The sequence below is a fragment of the Rhea americana genome, unplaced genomic scaffold (assembly GCF_003343005.1).
Source record: "Rhea americana isolate MKP2758 unplaced genomic scaffold, rheAme1 scaffold_234, whole genome shotgun sequence".
NCBI lineage: Eukaryota > Metazoa > Chordata > Aves > Rheiformes > Rheidae > Rhea > Rhea americana.
Window position 1 is genome coordinate 70,577 of NW_028186351.1, and position 22,376 is coordinate 92,952.

At 48.2% G+C, this 22,376-nt stretch overlaps 1 protein-coding gene across 1 annotated transcript; it reads left to right on the forward strand.

Moving 5' to 3' along the window:
* The first annotated feature begins 6,913 nt into the window (after nucleotides 1–6,913).
* Nucleotides 6,914–20,605, forward strand: LOC146595185 (CCN family member 2-like). Its single transcript, XM_085306184.1, has 6 exons — nucleotides 6,914–6,930; nucleotides 8,110–8,260; nucleotides 13,442–13,655; nucleotides 17,173–17,424; nucleotides 17,704–17,912; nucleotides 18,026–20,605. The coding sequence occupies exons 2-6, from the start codon at nucleotides 8,198–8,200 to the stop codon at nucleotides 18,335–18,337; spliced, it is 1,050 nt and encodes a 349-aa protein (XP_085162310.1). The 5' UTR covers nucleotides 6,914–6,930; nucleotides 8,110–8,197; the 3' UTR covers nucleotides 18,338–20,605.
* The last annotated feature ends 1,771 nt before the right edge of the window (nucleotides 20,606–22,376 follow it).

Here is a 22,376-nt window from a genome sequence, read left to right on the forward strand (position 1 = left end):
GGTTCACTGGGATTCCCCTCTGACTCAGCAGAGTCTGGCCTCTTCCCTGKCCTCTTCAGCCAAGATCCCCTCCAAACACACCTATGGCTTAAACTGATCTCCCAACTACTTTCCCATGTACATTCTGGTAAAATAAATAGCATGTGTTAGCATGAGAAGTTGTCTTATTCCTGTTGTTTCTCCACACTCTTTTTACAGGACAGCAGCAGAGACTAAGTTGACATACTAGCTTAAGAAGAATTTGTGTAGCTGGAAGTAATTTTGTTTATTTTCTTTGTTCTAGGAAAGGGATCCACCTGGCCATGCCAGCCCTCTGTGTTTGGGTRGAATGAAGGAGAGTCCAGGGCTTGCTAGGATTTGAGTGGTGTGCTGGGACAGCGTGATGTCCTGGCCTTTGCTGTTTCCTCTGAAGGAAGGTGAGCCCAGCAGAGGAAGAACTTCATGGGTCTAGGGGGCTGGTACATGGAAGGAGCGAGTTTCACGATTTTAGCTGAGAGGCAATGACGCTGGTGAGTCTGTTCAGCTACTTAGTCCTTTCCCCACTTGGAACACTAGGGACACGCAGAGCTCTAACAGTTAATGCCAGAGTTGAGAACATTTCTGTGGTTTTTAAAGGCGTCGAGTGCCAAGTGACCGAGAGCTGCTCTGGCAGGGAAGTCTTTTGGTTTTCCTTTCCTCCTTGAAACATAGCCAGGGTCCCTAGTTTTCATTTTTCCTCTCTCCTTTTTCAAAATCAGAACACCTTGGGCTCAAAATCGTTATAACTTTTACAACCCCCAGTAACTGTTTTTTAACAAAGCCTCTTGACCTAACAGATTGGCCTATCTCTGCCAGGCAGGTCATTAATTTCCAGTCTAATGCACATGGGAGAACATTGTGAAATGACTGCATAAAGAGGCATTAGAGTAAAGATGATTTGGGGCTATTTGCCTGGCAAGGAAATTGAACCAGCTAGAACTTTTATTTTACCTGACTCATGGCTGCATTGCAGGGATCAGAGTGGAAAAAAAAGCAAGTGAATATTATTCACCTGAAGTCAGCTTTCAAACCCATGTCCGTGCACCTCTGATACCACAGTGGCATCATGTTTCTGGGAGTGAAACAAATTAAACTACAGAGATGAAAATTATCGGTTTCAATAGCTTTCTTAAAAGCAACAACAGGCTGAGGCTTTGCAACACTTGTCTGAAAATGTGTATCACTGCATCTATGGTCTAAACCATAAAAGCTTTGAGTGTTCTGTCACAGTGGTTGCCTTAAGATATTTTAAAAACTTCATACGACAAATACAGGCAAAACCATACTGACAATAAAGGCTCTGAACRTAAAACTGTACAAGCAGGTTTGTGACAGTAATGCTATAGGTAAAAGGGTATGAAAAATGCATCATTTGTGTGCAGAGCTAATATTTTTGCACTACTTGCTAGTAAACCTGACCCCTCCAAATGTATCCAGCAGGTTTCTAACATTACGCGAGTTGCTGGGGAAGGCAACTAGAGCGGTTGTTTGGGATGTGAGGTCAGGAAGGAGGGAAGCACCAGGTCATGGTGAGAAGCAGTAGAGAACATCCAAAATACAGACAGAGGAGTCGTGGCACCACTGGGGCCCAGGAGTGCGGCATTGACTGCTCACATGGAAGTCTCACTTTATGCTACACAAAGGTGTACAGCCTGCTGAAACACTTTGTCTTCCTCAGCTTGTGTGAGGTCAGTCTGTCTGAAGGCAGTGGCGGCTGCAAATACAGCCTCGTCCCTCATCTGTTTTGTGTAAAATTGTGCCATTCTTATAACAAGGACATTCACAGAGCTTTAGACTTGTCTTTCTGAGTCTTAAACATTTGACTTGTGGAACTTCTTATCAGACAAAATGTAAGTTCTATTAAGGAGTAAAAATGAAAAAGTCAAGTAGAAAGGATTCACCTCAAAGACATGTATAACTGTAAGAAAAAATAAAGAATTAAGAACATGTAAGTGAAAGTCTGACATTTAACAGTTTGCAAATTATTTTCATCTTTGCTTTTGTATCAGTAATAGAGTCTGTGCAAATCTGCAGAGGAAGATCAAGTTCTTTAATTAGCAGTGAAATAGTTGGCCTAAAACTAATTTTGATGGTGTCTTCATTCCACTCCAGGATTAACACTCCCTTCAGCTGAGAGAAGGGAGAGAAGTCCTTGCCTCTGTAAAGGTGCAGGCCCCATGTTATGACTGGCTCACCATCACAGCCCCAAGGGGTAGAAAGCTAGCCAAATTTGGTGATGAAGTTCGGTTGTGCGACACAGTAACCAGCTGGCTTGCACCCACAGTAACTTGCTGAGCTTCTAGATCCCACTGACCTGCACTTCCCTCTTGATCTCTGAAGTCTCACCTCTCTCCTCTGTCTTGTCTCCTGGGATCAGCCACAGGTGGGACCAGATGACACAATGGTCCTTTCCAACCCAAATAATTCACTGATTGTATATAATGAACTGGAATWGTTCCAGGAATGGGAAAGGCAAAGCCAGGCTCCTGCTGTAGTCCCAAATTCCTAATAAGAAATACACCTAAGCCCCCAACAGACCCCCCCCCAAGTCCTACTAACCTGGCAGAATTTAAAGACCTATTGCTGCTTGTTGATGGTGTGAGATGTGCAGTTGGTATAAATTAGGGAGGACCTACTATTTCAGCAGAGTTGTGCTGACTGAGGGGTTGAGTCTCTGAATTTTTGTAAGAGCAATCTGTTGAGCTACCCTGGGGGATGCCAGAGGGTCTTTGGAGAGATTGGATCTGGTGGAGGACTGTACCTTGCATCTTTTCAGGTATGGCTGTGTTATCATTGCAGCTCCTGGTTTATATACTAGAAGTACCTCCTAGTAAGCATGGCAGAACAGCTGTGTATTCAGTGGGTGGCAGAATGAGCCAGGGATTGGTGCAGGAGCCAGAGAAACCTCACTTCAGTTCCTTCTTGCACAAGCCATATGACCTTGAGCAAATCCTTTTGTGCCTCATCCTTGGAGACATTGTGAGGAACAAACCCCATAAAGGTTGGAGTGGCATTCAGGTACATTAGAGATGTCCACCAAAGGAGTGTTCTAGATCAGCAGGCCTCYGTAAATGAGCCTGCTGAAGACCTGCTTAAATACACCCTCCCTTTCTGCAGTTTTCTTTCAGGATAAGTAAGCATGCAGCAAATTAAGAAGTGGAAAAGCCCAAAGAAACACCCATTTCACAGGTGGGTGCAGCTGATTTTCCTCCTGGGACCTGTTCCTCCTGCAGTTGTTCTGTGCAAGCCAAAGCCTAGACACAAATGTTTCTGGCTGTGATGGTGATTCACATTCATACCCAATTTTTGCAATTGGCAGAGGTCTCAGAAGATCACTGATAACTATTAGAGAGAAGATTGTCAAGGGCTCTGCTTTAAAAACCAAGRCCTATTTTTTTTTCAAAGAACTTGATTCCTGTGATGCTTCACTTTGGGAAGGCTGCTTGGTGCAGTTATATCCTCACAATTGTTGCCTTTCATATTGTTTCACCTGCTCCAAAATAAAAATTCTATGCCTTGATAAATGGGGCTTAATTCTTTCCTGGTAGCCTCTCTGCGTGCCCTTGGTTGCATACCCTTTGGTAAGCCGCAGAGCTGGCTGCTTGCCTCCTGCAAAGATCAGGCTCCAGGGGGGCATTTTTTCCAGAAGAGAATGTGTGCTTTCGCTGGCAAGCTCTGGATCTAAGCACTGGCTCTTTCTGAACTTTTGATGCCAAGCATGTTTCTATGTATTTATTTCCTTTATAGGGACATAAACAGGCACCCCACCTATCCCAAGCTTTATGTCTCTTGATAGACCTTGATTTCGTGATAAATCTTCAAATACAATGGAGTGTTCCTCCCAGTACTAAAATAACTGTAGACTTCATTAGTGAACTCTGCAGCCAAGGACAAAATCTGCTCTGTGCTTAACTCTCTCGAAAGATGGGCAGGACAGCGTGCCCTCAGGCTCCAGGATCTGGCAAGCGGAGGCCAAGAGGGGAATCCTTGCTCTGCTGAAGCCAGTGGGTGTTGCCTGTGCAGCCAGGATTCATCTCGAGGCTGTGCTGAAGTGGAAAGGGCTGGCTTTTCCTACCCTTTCCGCCCTTAGGGCAGGGTAGCCTTTCCCACCCAGATTGGAGGCAGATATACTGCAGTATTTACTCTCTGCTGAGCTCTACTGACAATTTACAGCAGCTAATATCAAGATCCAGCTAACTCATATGCAGCAGTAGATGGGATGTGTCTGGTCCCAAATGCTCCTCTAGACTGAGACTGAATTAACACTGAACTTGAACTGGAACACAAGTCTGGAAGAGACCATCTCAGCCATTAAGTCCCAGGGAACCATAACAGCCAAAAGCATTCAGAGACCACTCAGCCTTCCTACCCCAAAGCATGTGAACCTGCAGAACTCTTTCTAAATCTCGCAGCAAATTTAAGGCCTCAGTAGATGTTGATGGGTTTTGTTCTTTTGTAGTGATATAACACAGATGGAGAAATCAGCAGTGTTGCTTATATTTTGCAGCCTTTTTAACAGCAGGGAGGAAGCTAGGCAAAAATGTCCAGTCAATCTTAAGAAGTGTATTGGATCCTCAGACTACACAAGAAGGCAAAAAAAAAGCAGGAACAGAACTTCTTCTTAGCCCCAAATCTGACAGTTTAGCCTGAGCATGTGAGCAGGATCAAGCAGACATCAGTAGTTGGGTAAGGAACAATGAAACAAAATTCATGTGTTTCGGACCTTCTAGCTGGATGAAACGCACCATCTCTTTTGGGCCAAATTTATGTTTAATATAATGCCGGTGGAGTTCATAAAGTTAAAACAGGACCAGCTTAGAATGACTGCCTGTAATTCACTTTCATGGTGACTTTTGCTAAGACTGGCCAGCTGTAAGAACACAAATCATCCTGTAAAGAGCTGTCCTGAAAGCCACCAGCATGTGGCATGGACCACAGAGCACCTATGAGATCGAGGACAAGATGAGACTGGTTTTCTTTACCATGCTGCCTATGCTAGCAGAGATCACACTGAACCCAAAAAAATGCATGTTCATTTGCATTAGTTTTATTATTCAGTGTTACATGATTTTTAGCAATTATTTACCTGTCTTTCTTTCTTTCTTTCTTTTTTTTTTTTAATTAATACAAATTCAGAAAAGCCACTCGCTGTACCTGATAAGTGAACCCAGAAGAACATAACAAGGTAAATTAAACACCCAGTATTCTTTGCTTGGGGGAGATTTTAAGCAGGATTGACATCTTTATCCCTTCACTTGAAACAGCTCAGGTAAAAAGAGGAGACGCAAATTGGCATTAACTTGGGTGTTTCCTCCCTTTGATCATTAGGAGCRCTGAACCTTCATGTTCTTCTCCTGGTTCTTGGCAAGTGACTTGCCCACTGGGATGAACAGTCAGTTGTTAGCACTAGGTGTAGTTTTAGTTGTCCCAGTGCCACAAGAAAAACTTGAACCATGAGTGTACGGAGCTCCCTGAGGTTAGGGATCTCCAAGTAACTCTTGCCCTTTATGTCCTACTACTTGAAGAAGGTAGAGCTTATCTGATGGAGCTTCTCTTCTGATTCATCTCCAGGAAACAGGAAGCCACTCGTGTATTTTGATGGCCCAAATAATTCATTCGTCTTATTTAGTCTAAAATATATTCTCTCCTAATGGTGGCTCACTCTGGGTTTATTGCGAGACAGGAAGGTCTATACTTCTTGCCAACCTCCTGCTCTATTTTGCTCAGCTTGCTGTAAGAATGTGGCTTTGTGGCAGACTTGCTGCACACTATGAGAGGTAAGGTGGGTTCCTCCACCACCAGAAGCCTTTATTTGGATGCTCTTAGCACTTTTCAGTGAAGGGGCAAGGTGTTGGTTTTGTTACATAATAAAGGAGCTAGAATGGGTCCAGCCAATTCTCTCTTAGCAAGGAGGAGAAAACAACTGGGTGGCAATGGCAGAGCTAAGGTGGTTTGCAGGATAAGCAGGACTATGACTCAGTATTTCCCTTTGCTGCCATTCTGGAAAGCTGAAAGCATCCAGGTGGATGATGAGCAGCTTGATAAGGATGTTTTATAATTGAATTATTCTTTATTTTTGTTGTTTTAGATGGAAACTTAACCAGCCATCGTAAAGCTGGTTTATCTAGTGCTGAATTTTCCCCACAGAACTCCTGACAGGTAACTAAGTGTTACGATTGTGGTTAAACGGTTCATTCAAGGTTGTGCAGCAGGTGTGTGCTAAAAGCCGAATGGGGAAGACTATGGCTCAAGGTCCAGCTCCTGCTTCTCAGACAACGAACGATATATGAATTGAGCTGTAAATCAAACACTCTCCTTTTAGAAAAGACACAAATATAATACCTTCAAATGCCCCATGTGGTTTGAAATTCAGCTGTGGCTTATATCCTTGCTGTGTGAGAAAATGAGAGCAGAGATGTGTAGCACTTTATCCCTGTCTCATTTATGGAGCAGTGGGAAAATGCCTGGCAAAATGTGAGCAGCTAATTTTAGGCAACAACATAGCTTAAAGTGCCAAGCCTTCCAAAAAGGAAATGCATCTATATCCAGGCAGACTGCCTTTAGCTCCTAACTGCTTGAGGGCATTGGATGTTTATGCCACCTCCAGTATATTAAATCTGTTGCGTGGAGACATAATCCCTTTGTTGTGACATTGGAGGTAGCTGTTATGGAAATGATTGTGAAATCCCTAATCTAATTGAAGAGGAAAAGAAAGAGGTGCATGTGAGGTGATTTGCACTGTGCTAATGGATTCCAGCCCCAAATCCCAAGGGGCTTCCCAAGTGCTAATTATTTAAGAGTGAGAATTGTTTGTTTCCAGCAGTGGACAGAGGCATGGGAAGAGGGGAAGCTTGGATGATGCTGCAAAGGGACCTAAAAGGACCTTAATAAAACGCAGAGGTGGATTCTCAGGTAACAAGCCCTGCACTTGGAGGCCAGCAGGAAGGAGGCTGAATGTAAATGAGCTCCTGTGCGCTCCCTGTATTTTTCCTTGTCTCCTGTCCTACTTCCCAGCACACTCTGCTTGGATGTGGTAGGGGCTCAGTGCACTCTGCAYGCTCGTGCCCCACATGCTGCGTCTGGAGCTACAGGAAGGTTAAGACGAAGCTCTCAAAATGCTTTGACCCTGGGAAGGTCCCTGACTGAAAYGCATGGCTCCATCCTTTTAAGGAGCCTTCTTCATGCGCCCGCACAGAGGATCCCTGTCCTGTTCCCACCCCAGGCCAGCAAGGACTAAGAGTGCCCTCTGCTGCACTTGCTCTCCTCATCCTTTTGTAGCAGCATTCAGCTTGCTCTTTGGGAATAAACAAAACCACTCTTATATATATGTAAACCCCCCTCAACTCTTTCCTATTATAAAGGTCTTTCTTAATGAATTGCTACCTGCACAGGAGGCCGGTTATGTATTTCAGCAGCAAACAGAAAAGATAATGCCCTAGGACATAAATGTGTGATATATTCTGCCTCGATTTTGAGGCACAGATAAAACACTGCAGGGAACTGCTGTCCTTTAACAATAACCTTCACCCTGTAGCTTTTCATGGCCTYGGAAAACAAGCAGCTCCTCATTGCAGGAGTCCAGACATCAGTCTCTGTAGTCAGGAAGCTTTCATTTCTTAGAGCTGGCAGCGCTGCAAGTGCTGCTGATGCACAGGCAGTTACGGTACCTAATTGCTCCCAACAGTGCTAAACTTTCCATCTCTCCCTCCTGTTCAAAAGAAAAAATWAATAAATTAGCACGACAAAGCTGTGCTTATTTAAGTCCTCAGCTCTCACAGCCAAAAAGGAATGGATGTAGGTAGGGAAAGGGGAGTCAAGAAGCTGTTGCAGGCTTCATACTTCTGAAATTAAAGAGGGAAGAATTAAAGGATTAAATAATCTTTCTGGAGCTTTTTACTGGGATTTGATTTACCCACGTGGAATGTAACCAAGCTGTGGGCTCCACCGGCAGCCCCATAACCGCCAGGGCCACAGGAATCTGCTAATGTTCCCAGGRATTTGCATCCCCTTTGGGTATTGTCGCTCAAAGGCAGGGCACGCCCCCTCCAGGAGGCTATTTAAAGAGGAGCTGGTGTGCAACTTTCTCCAAAGACAGACAAGAAACTCCGAAGGAGAAAAGGAGTGAGAGAGKGAGTGACTCAGTCTGCAGCCTGAATCCCTCCCCTTCCCTTTACTCGGGATGCCGGGCAGCTTGGGGACAGTGACCTGGACCCTGTTCCTTCTCCTCCTTGCACCTGGCTGGGTACGTATTGCACTGCAGCAGCTCCGTTTGCTGGCTGAGCATTGCGACTTCTTGCTTTGATGCATGCGAGTGCTTTGGGCTGAGTAACTCCCACAGCGTCCACCTGCCTCACAGGGKTTTCGAGAGAAGTTTGGCGTTGGCAGAGCAATGCAGATGCACTGTGTAACTAAAACGTGCTCCGAGCTGCACCGTGTGTAGTGCCTGTCATCTGAGGATCTTGAAGCCCTTGGCAACCATCAATGGATTTTATTTCACTTCACTCTTGTGGGTTAGAAGTCAGCCCTGGTTTACAAGAGGGAAGAAGAGAGCAGAGAGAGGTGAAATCACCAGGTTTATGGCACTGCAAGGAATAAAAATCTCATCTCCTAGTTCCTAATCATCACCATCCTCCGCTGGCTGCCACTGAACACACCCACCCACCCATTTGTTCTCAGAAACAGTGATCCTGAGGAGGAAATTAGACTGCAGCCTCTCTGGGGCATGGTTTGTGTCTGCCTTTATGCTAGTATAAGTACTTGCACAGAGCAGCTCGGATTTGCTTGGAACTTTTGTGTGCTACTGCAGTACCAATAATAGCAGGAACATTGTTGCAATCGTTAATGTATCTGTTAAAATAAGATTTAAATTGCAGTAAGAACCTTTTGGATATGTGAAGAAGTCAAATTCGCACTATAAGCTGCTGTGCTGAGTGAGGCTTATTGCTTAGATACATGCAATAAACTGCCGGCTAATGAGATCTGTTTGATCGTTCCTCACAGAGTGCAGAAATGTGCCTGCCCCTTTCCTGCCAGGAAGCGCGTTCTGCGCGTTTAACGCTGCAGTGATGTCAGGGTGGTTCCTGGGGTTTGCGATGGTTTTCTGGTTTCTTGCCCTGACCCAGCATTGGCAGCATCATACTAGCCTTATAAATGATAGCAGTGAATCTCGTCACTGTGACGCTTTATTGGTTATCCAAAATGAAATCATTCCCCCCCCCACTTTGCTGAATGCTTTGAAATGGGACTTTTGGCTTTTTTCTGTTCCCAGCTTGGAGGAAGTCGTGTTTAGCAGATAGAGCAAGGGAATGAGAGCTGCTGCTCCTGAACCCACCTCCCACATTGTTCAGAGGTGAGAGTAGCATCAGGATTCCTGGGTTTTATCTTTAGCTCTGCACAGCTCTTAAACCTGGACAAGTCAGTTCATCTCCATGTCTCTGTTCTCTATGTGCAAAATGGGAGTAATGGTTCTTATCTCTCACGATAGGCTGTTGTACAATGTACTGCAGCAACGTTGGGGAGGTGCCTTGCGATCCCGTGATGGAGGCAGAGCAGGTATGATCCATGGTAATTCCATATTTGGAGTATACACATAGCTGTGTTTTAATTACCTTAGGCAATGCCAATCTTGGAGTGCAAAAGAGAATTAATTATGTATTTATTGTATTATCTCTACTTCACAGCAATAACGCTCTTGGCAAACARCTAGCTCAGCTTCACAGCACTCCTTTCCCAACCCTTTGAAGGCAGTCATGAGCCCCAGTGTATTTCAGAAGTCCTCTTTAGTCTGGCCTTGTGAGCTGCTTCCCTGGGCTCCCATGGACATGGCTGACTGATCAGGAGCAAGAAGTCCTCCCTGACTGTGCCACAGGACCCCTGCAGCTGCAGAGCTGCGAGCTCATGTCCCACCCTCATGCCTTCTCGAGGGCGTAGAAGGGAGAGATTTGTATGGATATGAAGCAGAAAGAACATGCTCACCTTTCCCCCCCCCACCCCAGGTAATTGGGTTTCAGCCTGCAGTGCTGGCAGTTGGGAGACAGCTTGTTTTGACTTGTCAGCTGAGCAGATGGGACCTAGGAGTCGGTGATGGAGAAAGAATACGGAGTCCTCTAGTCAGGCTGTGTTTGCTCCAGCTGTGGCTTGGTTGTCGCTCAGGGCTCCTAAGAGTGGCAGATTCACGCTTGATGTTTGTGATCAATATGAAAGCTGCCAGCAAAGCCATGAGCAGGGAGAGTAATATCGCAGACTTTAGCCCTTTCTTAAATCAGTAGCCTTGATCTATCACGCTGGTTCTGTTCTGCTGCTCTCAAAGTTGATGGAAGTATATGGTTAACCTCAACAAAAACAAGATCAAAGCCACAGGAAATCTGAAGTACAGACCCTGCTCAATGGAGAGTAAAAGAGTATGTAATTTTAGAGAGAGACACTTCTAAGCAGATTCCCTCTACCCTAAAATCTGTGGCATGTTATGTGGAAGTGCTGGTCCTCATGTTATGTGTGAGTCTGTAGCAAAGCYGCTGCAGTTCTTTGGGATATTTTGGGCAGTTCCTGCACTGTATTGAAACAACTCCTAGAAGCAGTCCTTGAAAATAATACAGGGTGGAGGGTGTGCCTGCAGAAGGCAATATAATCTGTTATTTCACCTCTTTGAAAATGCTGGGAAAGCAAATTAAGTAATGGAGCACTCTAGAAATTTGGTTCAACACTGACTCTCAACCAGCTGTTCCCAACTCAAGAAGTTCCTCYTGCCAGGCGGTTATTCAGTGTTGAGAGAGCATGATGCCAAAAAAGATTTCAGCTTATTCTTCACTCTCTCGGGCTTGTGAGAGGAGCAGGAGTTATAAAYAGCAAGAGCTGATTTTGCTGAAGTGAACAGGAGTCCCAACGCATCCTGGGGCCAGGTGGATGGTGAAAAGAGGCATGTCTGAGCTGACTGATTGGAAAATCTCTAAACATTAAAGAGCCTTGCAGGTATGGGCAAACTGGGCCTTTGAAGTCATGCTTTTGTTCACAGTTTGGGGAAATAAGGCACAGAAGAGATGGGGGGGGGTTACAAAGTCACCCCGCAGGTCTTTGATGCATCTGAGGCCAAAATGGAGATATTCTTGTGCTGAAAGYGGCCGTAATACGAGACAGCGAAGCTGACTTATAAACGGAAGGTAAATCAGGTGGTCTAGTTTCTTTGGGCAAGTTCTTGAACAAAATAAGGGGAGAAAGAAAACTCAGCTAGGTTTACTTCTCATGTGGTTTGTTATCCTGACAGAGGTTGTTTTGTTTTTTCTAGTAGGAAAGACATTCTGAGAGTGTGTCTTTATACAGTATGTGGCTGACACTGTGTTGGAAAATGCTGCTTGTTATTTTTTTCAGTGCGTGGATTGCATCTTAATACAGGTCCCATGTTAGAAAGACTTTGCCCCTTTTCAGATCTCATATACCCACCACCCGCCTCATTTGTGGCTGAGTAGCACCTCCCCTTGGCAGCTACAGCTGTTGCTGTAGGAGAGCATTTCTGTATTTTTAGCATCTTTCAATGCACTTTAGCAGCTGGAGAGAGATCCATATGACATGCCAGCTCCCAGCAAGTGGCCCTAGCACTGCAGTCCGAGAACAGCTGGGTTACAGGCAGTAGGGGCTTATTTCCAAAAAAAGCTTTGTGCTAGGAGTTTTCAAGGGGAATTACACTGATTCCTTCTGAATACGGTAAAGCTCTGGGAGGTCTTGTGAGTGAAGATTTAGACTGATTCCTGTCCTATGCCATACTGTGCTAATAGTTACAAAAGTATAAAGCAGTTGGCATCTTCTGACCCCACCTGAGCTAAAGTTAGAASAGCTGTTTGGAGCAACAGTCAAAACAGCTGGAAGAGTTTTACTACTGTTACTGGTGACRAAACACAATATCCAGGGAAGCTGTTTCACAGGCGAGGGCTGGCTGGGATATAACAAGTGCAAACAGAGCTGTAGCAAGATCCCACACACACACCTTTGCCTGCTGGTTCTCTCTGTTCCAGGTGTCCCCCTTTCACTCTCCCCCAGSCTTTCTCCAGCTGCAGCTTTGCAGTCCGTCTTGCTGGGTGGCAGCAGCCAGGTCCGGCAGCGGAGCCACGGCGTGTTTGCCCTGTCAGGCACTTTCCCTTCCACCTCACCTTGCCTGCGCTCCTGAGCATGGATGCGTGTGTTGTGCAGGAGCTCACAGCAATATGGCATCTCAAAATGTTTTGCAAGCGTCTCCTGCCACGCTCTGTGGGCAGCGATTGGATCAGCCCTACATCAGCAGCAGCCCCTGGGGTGGGAGCTGGCCAGAGYTAGCAGGGCGCAGCATGGGAGCTCTGGGAACTGGAGTTGTGCCCTCCCATCCCTCTGGAAGTACATGGGGAGTTTTAATGAGCAGAAGCTGAATGGGAATCCAGGTTAGAATTAGTACCCTGATTTTTTTCTGGGTGCGGGRTGTAAGAGGATCTTTAGAGACCCTGCGCTGTGCACCTTTAACAACTGTGGTTTTCTGTCTTGCCCAAATCCGGGTACATCTGGAGCAGAGGCTGATGTATCTGTTCCAAGCTGGTTCTGGACAAGGATGCCACATATTAAACCACTGGCAGTGTCTGAAGCATCCTGCCTCTTCCAGAGAAGGTGACTCGCCTTCAGACATGGTCCTACCTCTGTTCAGTATCTGAAGGGCATAAAAGCCAAGGGTGGATTCTGGGAGCTGGCCAGAGCTACTGAAACGCTACCAAGCTGTAGCTTGAAACTGCTGGGTCCCAATGGTCCCAGTTGTATATTTGCAAGATCCCTATGAAGATTGGTTGATTACATTTTCTGAAAAGGGGAGGGGGGAGAGGGCACGTTCCTGGGATTACTGCAAAAAGCATGAGGTTCAGGGGCCAAATTAGGGCTTGGGAGGTTTTGGTATGTTTTTCAGCTTTGTGAAAGGCCGGYGAGCTGATTTTTGGGCAAATTGCTTCTCTGTATTTTGCTTTTTCCATCTTCAGCCTGTGTCTAATGATGCTACTGCAAAGTGCTTTTGATGTTTTCTCCTGAACAGGGCTATGTAAAAGCTGAGGATTGCTTATTATTAATAATTACTATTTTATTGCTTCCAGGGAAGAGGAGAGCTGAGCTGTGCATGGGACTCCAAGCTATTGCTTGTCCTGTTTGTTTTGGCCCTGCTTCCTGGAGGCATCTTTATTCCTTGAGCTTCAGAGGAGTTAGGGATGAGAAAAAGATTAGTCATGTGAGTCCTCAGGAGCTGCATGCACAGGCCTCTGCCACAGGGCTCAGTGGTAGAGGAAGAAGTAGATCTTCATGTTCTGCTAGTGATGGCCTTGGAGATGATGGGCTGCTTGTGCTTGAAATGGATTCACGTTTTTCATTTCTCTACTTGGCTGGCTAGTGGGAGACTCATTCTCTCTGTGGCTTGTGTGCTCTCCAGGTAGAAGCGCAGCCCTGCAAGTATCCCTGCCAGTGTCCCTCCCAGCCTCTGCAGTGCCCTGCTGGAACCAGCCACGTGTTAGATGCCTGCGGTTGCTGCAAGGTGTGCGCCAGGCAGCTGGGTGAGCTCTGCTCCCTTCAGAAACCCTGTGATCATCACAAGGGACTCTACTGTGACTTCTCCAAAATCCACCGAGGCAGTGGGATCTGCTTAGGTGAGAGCTGTGTGTTCTGTTATTGTGCAGTTTCCTTGTGGCCCCTTCAGTCCTCTGCCTGCAGACCTCCCAGAAACACAGTGTTGGCAGAATTTCTTACTGTACGTAAACTCAGAGAGATTGATCCCRAGAGGTCTGTGCCACCCCTGTGAGCCAGCAGATGCACTCATACTGATGCACACACACAGTATCTCCTTCTGTAGTGAAGGATGTTTCCAAAGGCACGTATGGGAGATTGAGGCTCTCCTTCATCCTTGTGACATTGTTATGGAAGATCCTCTAATCCTGTAGTGCCTCTTGGTAAATGCTGGTGAAGGACTTTATTTTATTTTTTTGTGAAGGACTGTTTTTAAAATCTCATTGCATTGCACTGGATATTGGCATTTTGCACTCAACTGCTTATGTGCAGGAGGCATACCCATATTTCTGGCTTTAGCATGTGGGTAGAAACAGCTAAACAACTCACTTGCAAAGTAGTGTGTCTGTAGAAAACGAGAATTACCAAGCCAGGTATTACAAATGTACACCTACTTTCTCTAAATTAATTCTGGGGCTTCTCTTCAGTCAGAGAAGAAAATTGTTTTTGACTTCTGTTGTTCAGTTATCTGTTAATGTGTTTAACTTTCCTCCTTCCAGTTATTGTGACCTTTAGAGGCCATTGCATAAGCTCTCTATTACTTTCTGTAGGATTCGATACACCTAAAAGCTGATGACTGAAGCTTAGTAAAGTGTATAGCGTAATAATATCCAGCAGCTATAGGCTAATTAAGACTGGAAGTGGAGTATATGTTTGTAATGCTAAAGGTAGCTAAATCGCTGGAATGATTTGCTCAGGAGCACAGAGGAGTCTCCTTCTTGAAGACTCTACATGAGGACTGGACATCTCTTTAAAAAGTGTGTCATTTTCACCATGAGATACAAGTTTGATGCAAGGATTTTTGGGTGAGATTATCTGGTCTCTGTTATCTGGAAAATCAGACTAAAAGATCACAATTGTCCTTGTTGCCTTTAAATAAGAAATTAAGACTTTTATGGCAAAATTTCCAATTGACTTACAGAATATAGACCAGGAAATCTCCACATATTGAACTGAGGATTTGGGTCATAATGTCCTTGGGTGATGTTTTTGTAATGTTTACCTTGATACCTTGAAAATGGGAACTTTTGGAGGCAGTAAAGGATGCTGAAAATGTAGTGGTGGGTAGAAAAAAGGGAAATATAAGCTTTTGTGAAGTGAGCAAAGAGGACTCGCTGGTATCCACATGAGAAAGATGTGATGGCAGCAGAAAGGAACAGAGAAGTTTTAAAATGTCAAGGGAAAAGCTTGTAGACTGGGTGTCAGCCTGAAGGCAGTATCAGAAGAGGCAGAAAGGGAACTGTCAGAGTGAAAATATTATATATTTAACATCAACACAGTACATAGCACTTTATATACTGCAGCAAGGGAAGAATTCCTCCATGGAGACCTCAGAATATCAGAAGGGTAGGAAAGATCCCATGGTAATTCTGAAGGGTGACAGCCCACAGGGGTAGGGTGGTCTGGGTGGGTGCAGGGAGCTTTCAGAGCTGCAGTGGCTGGAGACATTTGCTTGAGCTCTGCCGTATTCGTTGCAGAGAAGGGCAAAAGTCTCCTTGACTGGAATTAGTGTCTGGAGGCAGGAAGTGCCAGTGGTGCCAACTGGACCTGGTAAATAAAGAGCCTTCTCACACCGCTAGTGCAATCCATTTCAATACTTCAGTTGGATCAGGTCAACAGGAAAGTGAAGTTGTTGTAAGGTAATGAAAAGCATGACTGAATGGTTCAATTTTGAAAACATAATAAAAACCCAGAGCAGGCTGCCATTCCTTGGGTGGGGAGGAGTGCCTCTAAGGGAACAGCATCATCAGTTCAAGGGCTCGGGCTAAAAAACAGTGAAAGAAGGCTAAAAATGGGTATGAATGGCCATGTAGAAGGAAAGTGGACAGCTTGCACTTTGATGGAAAAAATGAGGATTTTGAAGCTTCCAAGTAAGAACAGCAGGAGTATTTTTATACCAATGGCACTGAAAAGAGTTACAAGTTGAGATCCAGCTCTGGTTAGAAACAAKACATTAGCAGACCGGAAGGATTTGTGTCCTCTCAAGGTGGAAAGGAGTGAGGCTCTCACAAGTTGTTTGGTCCAAGCCCTTTTTGCCTGAGACAATGTTCCAGTCCACAGGCAAGAAGGACTAGGATAAAATAGATCAGGTTTCCTGGTAAGCCTTCGCAAGCAGCCAAGAATTCCTCATTTTGGTAACTTCCCAGTAGAAGTTTTTTTTTTTTTTTTTTTTTTTTAGGGTCAGAAATGCAGAAGGAGGCAGCTGACTAGAGCTGAGACAACTCTGAGATTTCAACATTTAATTTCAGGCTGAGGATCAAAAAAAGAAAAAAAAGCCACTGTCAACATTCCAGGAATTACCTGGAATACTTGTTTGGATCTGTCAAAACTTTGCACTTTGATTATATCAAAATGTTTAATTTTGATCTTTATATAATATATATCTTTATATAATGTTTCCCCCTATGTGGGTTCTGTCCAACAAGAATTTTGGTTTTGATGTGAGCTATTTTAAGAGTATAAAGGAAACTTTTGATATTAAATTGAAATGGTTCAGTTGTTTCCTATTGAAAAAGTTGATGAAATTGATATGGGCCTGGGAAACTCTTAACCAAGTAAGAGTTTTCCACTGGAAAAGTGTTCCACTAGAAAAATTTTGGCCAATGCAAAATTACAAACTTCTCAGCATCATTTGCACCTGCAGACTGAGGATTGGTCCTATGTGTAAGATACTGTGTTTCTGTTTCCCTCATTTAAGTTTTATAGGGAAGGAGTGAGAGACTCAGAGGAGGGCTGCAGATGAGAGATCCAAAGATCAGARTGCTTGGGCAGACAGGAACAAATAGAAAAAGTTGTGACTGGAAGGAAGAAAATATTCATGCATTGCAGAGAAGCCAAAAAGGTCGTAAACCCAATGTGTTATTTTCCTTTTATAGGTCACCTTTAAGCATGTGGGAAACCAAGTGCTTGCAGAAGAATGTTGCCTTTTGGTCTTGTAGGAATAACTAGGAACAAAGCCGCGGGCAGGTTCACGTATCGTGTCAGGAATGCATCTTGCACAACATCGCTGACCAGGCGCGCTTATTGAGTCTGGCAGGGAGAACTCTCTGACTCAGGAACAGACTCTTTATAAGCTGCAGAGCTGTAAAGAGAAAGTCCCACTTAGCAGCTCATCCAGGGGGAGAGGAGATTTCTCTAGTGAWTTGTGGGAGGTCTGGCACGGCTAAAGCCAATTTCCAAAAATCAATGTCATGAGTACCCTGGGGTCCAGGGAGCCTAATACTAAATGCACTAACTTTTGCTACATCCAGCACTGGAATCACAGAGTCCCTTGTGGGGACATCAGGAGGCCCAGTAGCCCCATGAGGCAGAGGCTGTGCTGTCAGCCCCATACCATCTTCTCCTCATACAAACTTCTCCTCCCCCGCCCCCTTTCTACAGCTCGTGAGGGGGCAACCTGTGACCTGCTGGGCAAGATCTACCACAATGGGGAGAGCTTCCAGCCCACGTGCAAGCTGCAGTGCATCTGCATGGATGGGGCCATCGGCTGCATCCCCCTGTGCTCCGATGACCTGCGACTGCCATCTCCTGAATGCCCTAACCCCCGGCGGGTGAAGTTTCACAATAAGTGCTGTGAGGAGTGGATCTGCGAGGAGGGCAGTGAGGAAAACCGCTTTGAAACAGCCATGGCAGGTGAGTGGTGGGCAGACAGGATGGGGCTGAGGAGGTGCAGGAGCACCTGAGCGGTATGTCAGTGGGAGCTGTTTGCTAGGGGATAGATAAAACCCAAACTGCCTTTGGATTGGGGCCCTGCGTTGCATCTYTGACTGCTTCCTTTTGTCTTTTGCTGATGTCCGTGAAGAGTTAGGCTAAGTTGGGAGCAGCCCTATGGTCCAGCCCCATGGACCAGCTTTGTGCTACGCTCTGTCCTAAGCCCTGAACGCTGCCTTGTGTCTCCTCTGTGTGGCTCAGTTTTCAGGGAGACTCCAGCACAAAAGCCAGAGCTGAATAATCTGCAGGAGAACTGCTTGGTGCAGACCACCGAGTGGAGCGCTTGCTCCAAGAGCTGCGGGATGGGCATCTCTGCCAGAGTAACCAACGACAACCCCCAGTGCCGCCTGGAGAAGGAGACCCGGCTCTGCATGGTCCGGCCCTGTGATTTCCCTATGGAGAAAACCAAGGTACTGGCTTRGGGAGAGGGGAGGGGACCTGACACGGCAAATGCCAGGGAAGGTGGACCTTTTGTCTCATTCTTCTGTTCTTGTTTACCCTTTTGCTGCTGCTCTCTCCTTAGAAGGGGAAGAAGTGTGTGCGGACCCCAAAGCCACGCCAGAGTCTCCGCTTCGAGTTCTCAGGCTGCACCAGCAGCCGTTCCTACCGGCCCAAATTCTGTGGGAGCTGCACAGATGGCCGCTGCTGCACCCCATATGTCACCAGCACCGTGGAGGTGGAGTTCCGCTGCCCCGAGGGAGACTTCTTCCAGCGGAAGATGATGTTCATCAAGATGTGCTCCTGCCATTACGACTGTCCCCGAGACAACGACATCTTCTTGGCCACATACCACAGGAGGATGATTGGAGACCATGTCAAGACAGAGAGGCAGTAGCCCTCTCTGTGCCAGCTCCACAGGCCAAGGTGTCAAGAGGGCTCTGCAGTGCTTTYGTGGCTGTGTACCAGGACAATGCGGCCTCTTCCCCCCTCTGTGAGGGGCTGTGCTCTTCAGAACAGCACCATTYACCACCAGTGGCCTTGCTAACAAGCTAAGACACATGGAGGGAACAGCCCTGTCAGTCCCAGGCTGCTGGCCTACACCCAGAGTTGTGCAAAGGTCAGTGAAGGAATCCATGCTGACGTTCCTCAAACACAACCAGTACCATGCTGGGGAGGTGACCAGAAACAGGTCTGAGCTACAAACTTGATCCATGTTCCCACAGACGTGATGGGAGAGTGGATTGAAGCTCTGTGGCTCCAGCCTGTCTCCAGCTGAGAACACAGTGGGTACAATTCCCCAAGGCCACTGGCTGGCCGGAACCATGCAGTGAACCCAGAGCATGAGCCAAAGGGGAAATCCAGGAGGCCTGAGCTGATGTAGAGCTCTGCAGCTTGTTTTCTACTAGAATGGGCCTCTGATGTGTGTTGATGCAAAGCACCTCAGCAAGGAAAGTGGTCCTGGCCCAGTGCTGGGCTCATGCTGAGCCTTGCAATTATTTTTGGCTAATTGGATCCAACAAGCTGGCAAAACTCTTCCCCATTCCTTTGCCCACCCTTCTCCCTTCCACACACTTTTGCATCAGCAATTTTCTTTTCCAGATCAGTTTGTTCCTAAAGAGGTTGGTGGGTGACCTGTTCTCAGGGCAGCTTGAGGTTAGGCTGTCTTTTCTCTTCTCCTCYTCYTCCTTCTTCTTCCTCCTYCTTCTTCTTCTTCCTCTCTCTCCTTGTTAATTCCTTTTAGCCTTGCGTGCCAGTGAGGATGACAGCAAAGACAGAGGTACAAGGAAACAGAGAGTTGCGTAGTGTCATTGCAAGAGACCTAGCATGGCTCAGGGCTTCCTTCAGAAGATCTCAGCTTGGGAAGGACTTTCCTCATATGAGAAAGGATTCAACCAGGCTGTTGCTTTGCCACCTCCAGTACTAACAAACAGGTCAGTTCTCAGGCCTGGTGCCCATTTCAGATACACAGGTCCAAGAAGCTCTTCCAGTGTAAAATTAGAGTGAGTCAGACTGGCAGCCTGACTCAATGTCCCCTGTGGGTCCTCCTCGTGTCAGTCGGTGGTGCCAGCAMTGATTACAAAAGGGGAAAATAAGAAATACTCAATTTAGAAACAGTTCCCCAGGTGGGAGGTGAAGCTGGACTCCTCTGGCTCATGCACTTGCAATGGAGTTGCAACTACATTTCAGCTCTGGAGTCTGTATTGCTTGTGGGTCATAAGTTGGAAGAACRTAGTTCAGCTTGAATCTCTCTGGGGAGTTAGAGGCACGGCTGGGAGAAATTGTCCATATTTGTAACCAGAGCAGATTTCATTTGGAGTTGCTGAGATGGTGATGTGAAAAACTACTTGCTGCTGGGGGTTCTTCAGCTGCAGGATTCACTTCTTACCCCAGACCTGTGCTGAGTTTCAACACCATTTAAAAATGTGCTGCTGACTCTGATTGTCAGCTATTAACTCCTGAACAGACCAATGCAGGAGCATCCCCGAGAGCACCCACCAGGCTGAGACACCACCAGCAGAAATCCAGTCTGCCTCGAGCATCTCGGCACCTCTGTGCTATCAACGGAGACTCTCCATTACCATTTGGTCTGCTTGTGCTAGCAGAAGGGTCCAGCAAAGGGGCTGAGCTCCTCGATCCTTAAATATCTTTCCTGCCTTCACCCTTTCAGTCACTGGAAATCACAATGAATTCGTGGCCCAGCGAGGCAGCCCCGATGGCCACGCTGCAGCACTGAGGCCTGCCCTGGCGCCAGCACAACTCCTGTTTCGCAGCAGAGCTTCATGTCGGAGGACAAGCCAAGCCCTTAATAGATGCTGCCCTTTGCATCCAGACTGTAACTCGTCACCGCTGACTTGGATGCCGAAATGTCAGCTCGGGCATGCGTGTAGTATCAGCGCCTCTTTTCTTGCTCTCTTGGCCTGCAGATGCTCATGAGCCTTCAGCTCCTGTTACTTGTAATCAGTTTGAACTGTAAATAATTTATCTCTTGGTTTCTAATCATTTTTTTAAAGGCCTTTGTACAGTTTTGGTGTCCTTTTATCACTTGCTTAGGGTTTTCTCATGATGTACATGTTTTTTCCTTGCCTTCTCATTCTGGCCTGAACTTTTTTCTTGCTATTTACCTGCCTTCTGAGTATAAAATGAAGCTGAGGGTCATACTTTACTCCGCACTAATAAATCTCTCTATTTTTTATATCCCTGCCAGTATCCCCGTGTGCAAGGCTCCCGTACGGCCTCGCAGGATGCACCAGTTGAGCGAGCGGGTGCTGGGGGAAGCAAGGCTGACGGGGGGCAGGGAGGCAGACGGGGGCGAAGCGAAGCCCGCAGCCGGGTGCAGAGCAGAGGCTGGTCCCGCGGGGTCCTGCGCCCCGGCCGCGCGCCGTGGGGCTGGCGGTCGTGTCTCCTGGCGCGTGCCCGCGCGCCGTGGCTCCTGCTCGGGGGCTGGCAGGCAGCGCCCGCCCTTCGCCACCTCTGCCGCCTTAAGAACCCCCCTGAAGTCCTTAATACCCGGTTAAAAATAACCCCGTGAGCAGATGTGAGCGGAAATGGGTGAGAACGGGGCCAGAACGCGAGGGGCTTTGTGGCAGCTTAACAGCTTAKGGATTCATCACATTAACCAGCGGTTCCCCGCTCGCCAGCCGGCTGCCTGCCGGAGCCGGGGCAGGGTAGAGGGAGGCTGCTCCCTCCCTCCAAACCTTCCTCCCCTCCACGGAAAGGCTTCGGGGTCCCCTGGAGAGGGCAGGTGTCCCTTAGGCGAGAGCGGTGGCCGTTAGGTGGCACCAGCCACCTCCCTAGGGAGGCAGTGGGGGGACAAGGGTGCCCCCCGGGCGCGGTGCCACCGGGCGGCTCCCGGCTGGCCCCAGCCCGCGGCCGGCGGACGCTGCCCGGGGCGCCGCAGCGCGGGCGGCGGGGGGAGGCCGTGTCCCGGCGCCGGGGCCGCTCCTCCCTTATCAGCCGGGGCGAGGGCCGCCTGCGCCGCCGCGATAGCCGAGGCGGGTCGCGGCGCTGCAGCTGCCGGCGATAAGGTGCCCGTCGGGACGGGCCTCGTTGCAGAGCGGCTGGAGCGAGGCGCCCGGCGCCCGGGGGATTTCAGGAAACGCTCCGGCGCCGGAGCGAAGCGCGAGAGCGGCCGCGTCCCGAACGCGAGCGTCCTCTCTCCGGCCGCGTCCCCGGCCGCTCCCCGCGCGCCGCGCTGCCCGGCCCCGCCGTGACTCGCCGTGGGTCCCTCCGAGGGTTTCGGAAGGGCCCGGCTTCTGGGAAGGGACAACACGCAACTCCCCTGGCGGAGGGAGCAAAGAAAAGTAAATTAAACAAACGACGTGAACGACGCGGCGCCCCGTTAGCTCGGCTCGCTTTAGGCCGCGCCAGCGCGGAGCAGCAGCCGCCGCAGCACAGGCTTTCGGGGGCTCAACTCATTTTTTCCCCTCAAAAAAAMATCCTCCCTCCTGTGGCCTTGCCCCCGGGAGGTCCCCGGATCCTTTTGGGCGCCCTGAGATGCAGCAGGGCGCTCCTTATACGGAGCGGTGATGTCACGACGGCGCTATGACGTAGAGGAGGGCCCAGCCCTCGCGGTGATGTCATGCACCGCGCGCCACCCCATAGGGTGCCCCCGGCTAGGACTCCCCCGAGCCCCGCCTCCTCCGAGCCCCCGTGACGTCACGCCGCCACCTGCCCGCCCCGCCCACTGCAGCGCCGGGACGCCCCGGCCCCGCCCCTCCCCCGCGCGGGCGGTGACGGGCGGCGCCGGCAGCCAGTGGGCGCGGCCAGCGGCGGGGGAGGGGCGGGGCGAGAGCTGACGTCAGAGGGGGGCGGGGCCAGGCAGTGCAGGTGGAGGGCAGCGCGGAGCGGAGCGGAGCCCGGCCCGGGTGAGCGGGGCCGCAGTGGGGCCAGGCCGGGCATTGGGCGGGAGGAAGTGGGGTGCTCTGGGGCTGGGG